At 34.3% G+C, this 12,579-nt stretch overlaps 1 protein-coding gene across 5 annotated transcripts in view; it reads left to right on the top strand.

Annotated features, from left to right (window-relative positions):
• Col4a5 (collagen type IV alpha 5 chain) overlaps positions 1-12,579 on the top strand; it is a 205,850-nt gene that overhangs the window by 123,190 nt on the left and 70,081 nt on the right. For all 5 annotated transcript variants that reach the window (XM_042690045.1, XM_042690044.1, XM_042690043.1 and 2 more), the window contains 4 exons: positions 7,649-7,741; positions 9,663-9,733; positions 9,995-10,186; positions 10,983-11,151. In XM_042690045.1, the coding sequence (XP_042545979.1) occupies positions 7,649-7,741; positions 9,663-9,733; positions 9,995-10,186; positions 10,983-11,151 (525 nt within the window). The remainder of the gene's footprint in view (positions 1-7,648; positions 7,742-9,662; positions 9,734-9,994; positions 10,187-10,982; positions 11,152-12,579) is intronic.

The following is a 12,579-nucleotide window of genomic DNA, read 5'->3' as shown; positions in this document are numbered from 1 at the left end:
TAGAATCATATAATTTGCAAATCAGGATAATTTGAATCTCATTTAATTTTTTTCTCCTGCTTTATTGTTTTGGCTAGGAATTCCAGCATTATATTGAATAAGAATGGGGAAAGTGGGACCCTGGTCTTATTCTTACCATGCTGTTTTGATTGTCACAGTGTAGTAATGTATTTTGAAGCCAGATAATATATCCCCCTAGCTTTTTCTTTGTTCCTAAGATGACTTTATTTGGAATTTTTGTAGCTTCATGTAAATTTATAAATGCTTTATCTAGTTTTGTACATTTCTTTTTCTAGCTCATTGCTATTTTTATAGGGGTTGTATGGAATCTGTAAGTTCTTTTGGACTTGCAATGACAATTTAATAATAATTATTATTGCAATTCTTGAATACTAGATAATTTTCCATTTTTTGTGTCCTGTCATTAATTTCTTTCATCAGTGTTTTACAATGTTCACCTCTGATTACATATATCCGTAGGTATCTTTTTTGGCTATTATAAATGAGACCATTTTCTCAATTACTATTTCAGATAATTTGTTGTCAGTACATTGCAATGTAACTGATTTGTGTATGCTAGATTTGAATCTTGCTATTTTGGTGAGTTTATTAGCTTCTTTAGTTTCTTGGTAAAATTTGAAGATTCTATATATAAGATCATGTCAACTGTATGCAATAACAATTTAATTTATTTCCCAGTTTGGATGCTCTTCTTTTTTTCTCTTAGCTAATTGCTCTAGCTAGAACTTCCCATGCTGTAATGAATAAAGATGATGAAAGTGAGGATCCTTATCTTCTTTCCAGATCTTAGAAAAGACTTTAAACCTTACCATTCAATATTATGTTACCTGTTGTCTTATTCCACATGGCTGTTATTATATTATGAAATGTTCTTTGTGGACATGTTTTGATTAACATTTTTGTCATGAATGAATTTTGAATTTTATCAAATGCCTCTTCTATGTCAGTTGAGATGATTGTTTTTTATTTTCTTTTATTGATATGGTATATCATTTTAATTTATTTTCATATATTAAGTCATCCTTGTGTTCTTGATGTGAATTCTACTTGATCATTTTGAATAATCTTTTAAATGTGGTATTGGATTTGGTTTGCTTATTATTTTATTCATAGTTTTTATGTCTATAGTCATCAATGTTATTTGTCTGCAGTCTTCTTTTTGTGGTGTACTCCTGATTATGGTATCAAAGTTATGTTCACTTCATCAAATATGTTGGTAGAATCCCATCTTATACTAGTTTTGAAATAACTGGATGAAAATTGGTATTAGTCCTTTAAATGATCGGTAGAATTTGGTATTGAAACTATCTATTCCTAGGCTTTGTACAATTAGGAGGCTTTAATTGTTGCTTCAATCTCATTACTTCTTATTAGTTTGCTCAGATTTTCTATGTGTTCATATTAAGTCTTAGTAAGGTTTATGTCTAGAAATATATTTTTTCTAGATTATCAAATTTGTTCACATATGGTTTTTCATAATAATCTCCAATGATCTTTGTATTTACAAGGTGTTACAATGTTTTCATTTCTTTTGTTTTTATTACTTTTGAATCTTTTTTCTGTTTCTTAGTCCGGCTAAGAGCTTATCTCTGTTGTTTACCTTTTCCAAGATTCAGTTCTTTGTTTCACTCATTTCTTTTTAATCCTCATTTATTTCTTCTCTAATTTTTATTATTTCTTTCCTTCTGGTAACATTGGATTTAATTTGTTCTATTTTTTCTCATTCATTGAGATACTGTGATAAATTCTTAATCTGAAATTGTTCTACTTGTTTGATGTTGCACCAATGACTTACAAATTTATCTCAGTGCTGTATTTGTTGCATACCATCGTTTTGGGTATGCCATTACTCCAGTTTCTTTGTGTGTGTGTGTGTGTGTAAGCAGTTCCTAGGGCTTGAACTCTGTGCCTGAGTGATTTCACTAAGCTTTTTTGATCAAGGCTGCTACTCTATCATTTGAACCATCATTTCACTTCTGGCTTTTTGGTGCTTAGATGGAGATAAGAATCTCACAGACTTTCCTGCCTAGCCTAGCATCAAACTGTTCTCCTCAGATGTAACCCTTCTGAGCAGAATTACAGGTGTGACCCACTGGCACTTGACTCCAATTTAAAAAATGTTTAATTTCTTTCTTATTTGATTTATTGTTTGTTCAAAGCCAAGTTGTTTAATTTTCATGTATTTGTATAGTTTCCAAAGTTCATATTGTTACTGATTTATAGCTTCATTACATTGTGATCTAAGAAGATACTTGATATGATTTAAGATTTTTTAAATTTGTTGAAACTTGTTTGTGGCTTACCTGATCTGTTCTGGAGAATGTGAAAACTATGCATGCAGCAGCTGTTGAATGGAATGCTCTGATGATGTCTTTTAGATCCATTTGCTTTAAGATGCAATTTACTCAAATTTCTTTGCTGAATTTCTCTGAATGCTCCTCCCATTGGTTTAAGTGCCCAACTTTTCTTTTATCTCTCTTTTTCAATCTATTAATACTTGCTTCTTGTATTTATGTTCTCCAGTACTCTGTGTGTGTGTGTGTGTGTGTGTGTGTGTGTGTGTGTGTGTGTGTGTGTGTGTGTGTGTGTGTATGTAGAATTCATTAGTTTCTCATGCTGAATTGATCCCTTCCCTTTATCATTATATGATGTTGGTAATTATATGGTCCTGGGGCTTGAACTCAGGGCCTGAGCACAGTCCCTGAACTTTTGTGCTCAAGGGTAGTGCTCTACCACTTTGAGACACAGCTCCATTTCCAAGTTTTGGTAGTTACTTGGAGATAAAAGTCTCATGGACTTTGATGCCTGGGCTAGCGTTGAAATGTGATTCTCGGATCTCAGCTCCTGTATAGCTAGAATTACTGGGATGAGCCACCAATGCCCAGCTATTTGATGACTTTTCATGTCTCATTTTATTGATTTTAATTTAAAGTATTTTATAATGCTAGTATCACTACTGCTTTATTTTGTCTTCTATCTGTATAGAACATTTTATTTCATCCCTTCATTTTCAGTCTGTGGATGTCCTTAGATATGGAGTGACTTTCTTGTAAACTACCTACAGTTGGGTATGAAAAACCAACTCAGTCACTGTCTTTTAATTGAAGAATGTAATCCATTTACATTCAAGCTAATTATTGATAGATAAGGTCTTCTTATGTCTTGGCCATTATGTAACTTTTGTCTTTTGCTTTTTTTTATTTTTATATTTCCCTTACAATCTTCCTTTGTTGTTAGTGAATTACTCTAATATGTATTTTGATTTCTTGCTGTTTATTTTTGGTATTTTATAGAATAATTTTTTTACATAAGGCTTACAAAAAGGACTTTAAATGTAACAAGCTGTTATAAAATGATGCCAATGTATTTAACCTGATCATAAATATAAAAACAGAACTAAATTAACTGAAGAACTAGGGATAATATAAACATAAGGGAGGGGGAAGGGGGGGAAAGAGAAGGATTGGGATTCGGGGGGAGGGGGGAGGCTGGGAAGGGAGGTGAAGGGTAAACAAAGGAGGAGGCTGCAATGCTTGGTAAGAAATGTACGCATTATCCTGCCCATGTAATTGTAACCCCTCTGTACAGTATGTTCACAAATAAAATAAAATTAAATTAAAAAAAAAAAGAAAACTTTTCAATTATATTCCATTTCTCCCTCTGTATTGAAGTTTAGATATCTCATTTTATGAGTTTGCCACTAAAATAGTATTGTAGCACTATTATATTGTTTTGATTTTTAGTGTTCATATTAAAGATATGAATGGTGTACTTACCATGCTCATAATATTAGTGTTCTAATTTTTGTGTTCTAGTCCTGAGGCTTGAACTCGGGGCTTGGGTACTGTCCCCGAACTGTTTTGCTCAAGGCTACTGAGCCACAGTGCCATTTTTGGCTTTTTGGTAATTGTTTAGAGATAAAATTTTCATGGTGTCCCTTAATCAGGCTGTTTTCTAACCATGATCCTCAGATCTCAGATCTCCTGAGTATCTAGAATTACAAGAATGAGTCAGCGGCATGTAGCTGAGTATTCCAAAATTGCTTCTATAATTACTCTTGCTAGTAAGGTTTTCTTTTGTCTTCCTATGATTTCTTTTTCCTATTTATGTCTCTTTCTTTCAATTTGAACAACTTTCTTTAGCATTTGTTTTAGAATTGGTTTGGAGCAGATACATTCTCTGAACTTTTGTTTGGGAAACTGTTTATCCTCTGTTCATTTCTAAAAGATAGCTATGCTGAGTTCAACATTATTGGTTGACAGTTTTATTTTTTTCTTGAACATTATGCACATCTTACACTATTCACTCCTGGCTTGTATGATTTCTGCTGAGAAGTCAACTGTCAAGCAAATTGAAGTACACCTGTGTATTGTTTCTTGTCTTGAAAATCTTTTGAATTGTGAGAGTTTGGTTATAACTATTTATTCTTTTGGGGGTGGGGGTCCGGTCGTGGGGCCTGAACTCTGAGCCTAGGCGCTGTCCCTCAGCTCTTCAGCACAAGGCTAGCACTCTACCACTTGAGCCACAGCTCCACTTCCGGCTTTTTTCTTTTTGCTTATGTGGTGCTGAGGAATCGAACCCAGGGCCTCAGGCATGCAAGACAAGTGCTCTACCACTGAGCCACCTTCCCAGCCCCTATTTATTCTTAAACATACTCTAATCAAGATTTCACCACTCCATCTCATTCTTTTTTTGTCTTTAAAATGATTTATTCACATATATTGTAAAGATACTATACAGAGGAGTTAGTTACATGAGAGGTAATGAGTACATTTCCTATTGAGCATTGTTACCTCCTCCTTTGTTTATCCATCTCATTCTTTTGCCTAACACTCACAGATGCTAGGCAAAATCATTAGCAGCTTCCACTTTACTAATACAAATGTTAAGTCTCAGTCTTTTTACTTACTTGTTTTGTTCACTGTGTTAACTCTGTCTTCACTTGGTTCTCACAGTATTGCATTTCCCAGTTTTCTTCATACCTTCACAGATATTTGCATTTAGTACATATGTACATAATGTATTTATAATATACTCATATGTTCGTATGCATGTGTGTATACTATATAGTATATGTATATGTGAATATATTTTACACACATACCTTTATTTCCATATATGTGTGTATGTATGTATACATTTATATCTTACACATAGGTACCTACTAAACCAAAATATAGAATGTTTCTATGACAAGTGAAAACTTTCTTGCTCCCCTTAGTATCAGAAAAACATGACTACTATTTTTATGCTCTAATTATATATCAGTTATCCTAACCTAGTATTTTAACTATGAAATACGACAATAGTTTATTTATAATAGTATTTTTCACTGCTCTTTGTTATCCCATTGTAAAACTCTTTCTCAATATGCATTTTAATGTCAACAGACTTTTGATCTGAGGCTTTTATGACAAAATCGGAAATGATCATTCTTGTACATGTTTTTAAAATAGGATATAAGTCTTTCTGTTGTGGATATACTTGGGAATAGAATTGCTAGGTGTAGGTTTTATTTTGTAGGTAGCAACAAACCATTTCCCAAAGTTATTTTAAGTTTATATTTCCCTGATGACATTGATAACAAGTTTCTTTCTTATAATTTTTACAGTCCTCTTTGTAAACTGTCTTTTTATCATATTTAATTTGATTGTTGATCATATATATGTTGGGTATATATGCATATGTGTATATATACATATATATATATAGGTGCAAGATAGTTACCAGTTGCTATATATGTTATATATGCTATATAACACATGTAACATACATGTTATAGGCCATACCAAATATATATCCCCTACGTTATATATAGCATATTTAACATAAGCTATTAATATTATATATATATATATATATATATATATATCCTACCATTCTGTGACTTGTTCTTTTGTGTCTTTTGTTAAATAACTCATTAATAAATGAAATCATCATGTAATTGTAACTCCCCATGTGCAGCATATTTACAATAAAATCAAATTAAAAAATGAAATCAAATGTATTAAATTCCTGCTATATGTTTAGTGATGTTTATAACATGTTCTAGAAATCTTTGCTTATCGTGAAGACTTAATATTTCTTTGTGTTTATTTCTAGATGCTTTATCATTTTACTTCTGCATTTTGATCTTTCATCTAAGTTCATTTAATTTTTTTTGTATAGTCAGAAGCAAGGATTAAAGCTCACTTTTCCCCTTTGTATATGCAGTTACCTTGGTAACATAAAATGCAAGTCCCTCAATTTCTCCAATGATTGTATTAGTACCTTTGTTGTAAATTATTTGACCACATATGTGTGAGTCTGTTTCTGACCTCTGTTCTGTATTGTGTCTATTTGTTTCTTTTTGCTTTACCGTAATTATTAAATATTCTAGGTTCTTTGTATTTTGCATGCATCTTAAAATTATATAGTCACTTTTTCACTGGAAATGCCTTAAGGTTCAGCTCTTGTTCTCTATCTTAAGGTGATTTATCCAATTTTGTGGCTTTTAAATATCATTGACTTGGCAGTGATTTCTTAGTATGTGTCTCCTGTACAGATATATCTGTTTTGTTCTATAAGTATATATCCAATGTCTTATTTTCCTTTTTTTAACTTGACATACTGATTATGGTCCTCATTTTTGCCACTGTCTCCCTGATAATCACTGAACTCCCACTTTTCCCCTCTTACTTAAAAATCAGGCAACTTCAACCTTTTATTTTCTCAGGATAAAACTCTTGGAGTCATCTTGGATTGGCGTTTTCCTTTTTATCATATTATGAACCATGAGAGCATCCTGTTGGCTCTACTTTTAAGATTGTTCAAGACCTCACCAATTCTAATCATGTTCTTTGCTTTCACTCTAGAAATGAGTACTATCTCTTTTCTAGATCACAGCTATAGTACATTACATGGTTTCCATCCTTGTCCTTAGCATCTATTAATAACAGCTAAGTAATATCTTTAAAACTTTTTATATCATGTTCTTTTCCTGTTTAAATTTTTTACTAGTTTCTCTTTTCACTCAGAGAAAAAGCTAGTCTTTACTGTAGCCTGTATGATGCTTTGTGGTAGGACACTCCTTATAAACTGTAAACTCTGATTCCACTTCCTCATTCTGCTCCGTCAATGCAGTTTAGTTGCTGTTCTTTGTATGTGCCACACATGACTATTATCATATACTGTCTGGTCAATTACCTCGACCCTGACCCCATCCTATTTAAAATAACAACCTGCCTTCCACCCACCTACCTCTGGCATAATCAGCTCTACTTTTTTTCCTACAAACATACTTTAACACACTAAATGTTAAATATGTTTACTATGCTATTAAAATCTTTCATACATATTTTAGTAATTTAGTACCTTCATTGTTTACTTTCTCTTTTGACCAGTAAACAATGAGCTGTATGAAGGCATGTGATCTTGTTTGTTTAATTTATCTATGTAGTACAAGCACCTAGAACAGTTCTTAGCACATAGTAAGCACTCAGTAAATATTTCTCAATCAATCAATACTGGATTTAGGCTTCTCTAACCACACTGGTGGATAAGAATGCTAAAACTTACTGTTAACTTCTTTAGAATTTATCTAAAGCAGCCTTAAGTACTATTTGTTTTCTGTTTTGATTTTCACCAGGTGATAAAGGAGACACCTGCTTCAACTGTATTGGAACTGGTATATCGGGACCTCCAGGACAACCTGGTTTACCAGGTCTCCCAGGTCCTCCAGGTAAAACATTCAGATTAAAGGCTGGGAATGTGCCTTAGTGGTAGAGTGCTTGCCTAGCATTTATGAAGCCCTGGGTTTGATTCCTGAGAACCACATAAACAGAAAGGGCCAGAAGTGGTGCTGTGGCTCAAGTGGCAGAGTGCTACCCTTGAGCAAAAGATGCTCAGGGACAGTGCCCAAGCCCTGAGTTCAAGCCCCAGAACTGGCCAAAAAAGGCAATCTTTTTTTAAAAAAATTTTATTATGAAAATACTGTGCAGAGGAATTATAATTACATAGGCAAGATAATGAGTACATTTCTTATCAAGCATTGTTGCTTCCTCCTTTGTTTCCTCTTCCTAACCCTTCAAAAAACGCAGTCGTTTAAAGTATTTCTTAATTTTATTTCAGTGAGTTCATAGATGTTTAATGTTTTTAGTTTCTTGTTTTATAGCCAGTAATTTATATGTGTAAATAAGTATGAAATAGTTCTGTTATGAAGTAGGCTTTTGTTTCCTGAAGCTAACAAAATTTCCTATGACAGCAAACTGACACTATTCCAGAAACTATACCTTTCCAGTTTTCCACATGGAAAACTACATAACATACCAGTCAAGCTTCTTTCTTCCAGAAAACTTGTGCAAAGTTCCTAATACTTGGACCTTGAGTTAGTTTCCAGTGGCAGAGCTTCTTTTCATTGGGGATGTCACAGGCAGTTATTGAATTACAAGTTTTCTGTTGGAGTCTGGCAACCAACTGACAATATTCCTCTATCTGTAACTCTTCCTTCCTCATTTCTAATCAAAACCATATCCAATATTTTAGACCCAAGTGATTTACTCAATTACCTATTTGTATATCCTATATCCTACTATTTCTTGAGCTCATACTTTATGTCAAAGTCTAGACTGAGAATATATACCAGCTTTATTAATTGTCTAATATGTGTGTCAAGAACATTAATTCATTAGGAACTTGGCAATAAATCCAGCAAGTCTGGGCGTCAGCCTCTAGAAGTTATCAACCTAGCCATGTACTGCTAGCCTAGTGGTATAAAACATGGGAGTAAATCAGAATCACCTAGAACACTTGTTGAAATCCAGATTGTTGGGCACCACTTCTAAAGTTTCTAATTCAGTAGATAAAATTGAAAAATTACTTGAAATGCTCAAATGTAGCATTTCAAACTAGTATTCAGGTGACTGATTTATGTGGAGAGTTACTGTTTTTGTCAATTTATGTGGAGAGTCACTGCAGTGAACATTTCTCATATACCAAAATTTAGGAAGTGGTAGACCAACGAAAGCACTGATTAATGACCTAGGAAATTTTTATAAATGATAGTAAAGATGCATAGACTGTTCTTTATTTTTTCTCTTTGGTAATGGATGATTATAGGAATTCAAGCATTGTTTTATGTATCACTTGTAGCTGCAGGTTCTGATAAAAGCTACTTTGAAGTTAGTAATGTCAAATGATAGAATATTTTATGAGGCATAAAATGCTAAACTTATTTGAAAGAAAGAGTGATTTCCTCATTTTAAATAAATAAAAGAGGAAAATAAAAATGCAACTTAAATAGGATAGAGTGGGGTTCATATTTTAAAACTTGTATTCCAAGCTAGGTGCCACTAGCTACTCAGGAGACTTAGATCTGAGGATCATGGTTCAAAGCCTGCCCAGGCAGGAAAGTCTATGAAACTCTTATCTCCAATAAAACACCAGAAAACTGGAAGTGGTGCTGTGGCTCACGTGGCAGAGTGCTAGCCTTGAGATGAAGAGCTGAGGGACAGTGTCCAGGCCTGGAGTTCAATTCCCATGACCGACAAAAACAAAACACACACACACATAAAACAAAACAAAAAAAAACTTGTATTCCAGAGTTGATGGTTTCTATATGAGTTCTGTCAGACTTCCCATTCACCTTATTTTGTATGTACTAGGATCTCTTGGCATTCCTGGACAGAAGGGTGAAAAGGGACATGCAGGAGCAACTGGTCCGAAAGGATTACCAGTAAGTTTTGAGTACATAATAAATCAAGAAGTGAAAGGAAGCTATATACACCTTAATTTTCAGCTATGGATATATGTAGTATTACATATTGTAAAATGTCTAATACTTATTAATAGCCTATATTATATATTAATATGTTCTCTAATAAATTTAGCTTTTTACAGTAAATTTTATTTAATTGATTATAAAATACACCCATGCCTCACCTAATTTGATATTATGTATGCTGAATGAATGTTCTCATTTTTTCCTTCAACTCAGGGCATACCAGGAGCACCAGGTGCTCCAGGCTTTCCTGGATCTAAAGGTGATCCTGGTGACATCCTCACTCTTCCAGGAATGAAGGGTGAAAAGGGAGAGCTGGGATCCCCTGGAGCTCCAGGGCTTCCAGGTTTACCTGGCACTCCAGGACAGGATGGATTGCCAGGGCTTCCTGGGCCCAAAGGAGAGCCTGTGAGTTGATTTATTATTCTTGCTATTATGATATGAAATTGTCACGAATATTTCCTAGGGACTGGGGGTGTGGCTTAGTTGTACAGCTCATGGTTAACATATGTGAGGCTCTGGATTTAATGCTCCCATCAAAAAAGTTTCCTTAATTAAAACACACTCAAAAACTAAACATAAATGAACAGTCCTTTTCTGTCTTTCTTTCTTTCTTTCTTTCTTTCTTTCTTTCTTTCTTTCTTTCTTTCTTTCTCTCTCTCTCTCTCTCTCCCTCCCTCCCTCCCTCCCTCCATCCCTCCCTTCCTCCCTTCCTCCCTTCCTTCCTTCCTTCCATCTCTTTTTCTGTCCCTCTCTCTCACTCTTTCATGTGGGTTCTTTTTTTTTAATTAATTTTTGTTTGTACAAAGGGGTTTCAAGTCAGCATGTCACTTTGTGAATAGAGTGCATATTGATCAACAGCACTCCTTTCTTTAGAGCCTCATTTTGTGCATGAGACAAAACCTGTGATACTTAGATGGGAAGTATATTTTATAACATGTTAGCTTCATGACAGCACAAATGCTAGTGAATTTGTACTCTCTGCTGTATCACTAACACCTCAAGGAAGAGCTTATATTTTTGTTGAAGGAATGAACAACTAAGGAAAAGAATCAGACAAACCATTCTATAATACTATATGGCTATATAACTTGTAAGAACTCCTTATGGCTATATACAATTTCTGTTGTATTCAGTCACACTGGTTCATAGATAGTTGTTTTATCTATGTATTTATTTGTGTATTAAACTTTTCTATTTTCAGGGTGGAATTGCTTTTAAGGGTGAAAGAGGTCCCCCTGGAAATCCAGGCTTGCCAGGTCTCCCAGGGAATATGGGCCCTATGGGCCCAGTTGGTTTTGGCCCTCCAGGCCCAATAGGTGAAAAAGGCATGCAAGGTGTTCCAGGAAATCAAGGCCAACCAGGAATTCCAGGTAAGTTTACTATGGTTATTTTGCTGTAAATTTGATTTTCTTTTTACTTTTTATTTTATTATTGTGAAAATACCATACAGAGGAGTTACAATTACATGGGCAAGATAATGAGTACATTTCTTATCAAGCATTGTTGCCTCCTCCTTTGTTTCCCCTTCCCATCCCTTACTATTCTCCCCCTCTCCCGCCAAAGTTATAAAGTTAATTTTTCGACATGACTTGTACATCTCATTGTTGCAATGGGTTCACCTGTATCCCTATTTAAACGATTTGTTTTTGCCTTCCCCTCCACAAATTATACCAACATCCTGATACATAATGCAACTAACTATAATAGAAACACACATAGAACGTCCACACACATTATCTTACAAATTTATAAGCATTTTTAAAAAAATACTGATGCCAGGTGCCACTGGCTCACACCTGAAATCCTAGCTACTCAGGAGGTTGAGGTCTGAGAATTGCAGTTGGAAGCCAAAGCCAGCCCTTGGCAGGAAAGTCCATGAGACGCTTATTTCCAATTAATCACCAGAAAACAGGAAGTAGTGCTGTGGCTCAAGTGGTAGAGTGCTAGCCTTGAGCTGAAGAGCTAGGGACAATACCCAGGCTCAGAGTTCCAGCAACATGACTGACAAAAAAAAAATTCTGACCCTCTTCACCTTGTCATTTCCTGATCACAGTCCCTTTCTACCTCTCCCAAAGTAACTACTATTCAAGCTGTTTATAATTTTCTTTCACTTCTCCCATTTTATAACTTATATGTTCATTCTTAAAGTAATTTTACTTTTTTCTGAGCTTCGTTTTAATGGACTCATATGGTTACTATTCTTGTTAAATTTAAATTTAGCTGTAGTATATTTATTTTCATTACTTTATAGTATTCAATAGTATGTGTGAGTGTGAAAATGTATGTGTATGTGTGTCCCAGTTGATTCATCTATTCTTTTGTTAATGCAGAAATGGGTGACTTACATTTCAGGTTTCTTGTAAAATAGACTTCTATGTACAGTCACATGTGTTGTGTGTGTATCTCAGTGAGTATGATGTGTATATGAATATGAGGAGAAAAACATACATACATACACACATACATGCACATATCTCCTGGTATTACATGTCACATTTTTCTAGAGCAGAGTTTGGCTAACCATAGGTCATGGACCAAATCCAGTATATTTACTATTAACTATTAACTTTTATTGGTGGTACTGAGGTTTAAATTCAATCCCTTATACTTCCTTAACAGGCACTTTACCACTTCAACCAGATAGACAGTCCTTTTTCTCTTCAGTTATTTTTTAGGTAGAGTCTCAATTCTGAGACTCAAAGTCAGCCTCAGACCACTCTTTTTATCTATGATTTCTGTGTACCTGAAATTACAGGTGCTGCTAATGACACTCAGCCTATTTCTTGAGATGAGATCCC

Source organism: Dipodomys spectabilis, unplaced genomic scaffold (assembly GCF_019054845.1).
Source record: "Dipodomys spectabilis isolate Male_0828 unplaced genomic scaffold, ASM1905484v1 ptg000132l, whole genome shotgun sequence".
In the NCBI taxonomy this organism is placed as follows: Eukaryota; Metazoa; Chordata; class Mammalia; order Rodentia; family Heteromyidae; genus Dipodomys; species Dipodomys spectabilis.
The sequence above is the reverse complement of the archived record's forward strand: the minus strand, read 5'-3'. Positions and strand labels throughout refer to the sequence as shown.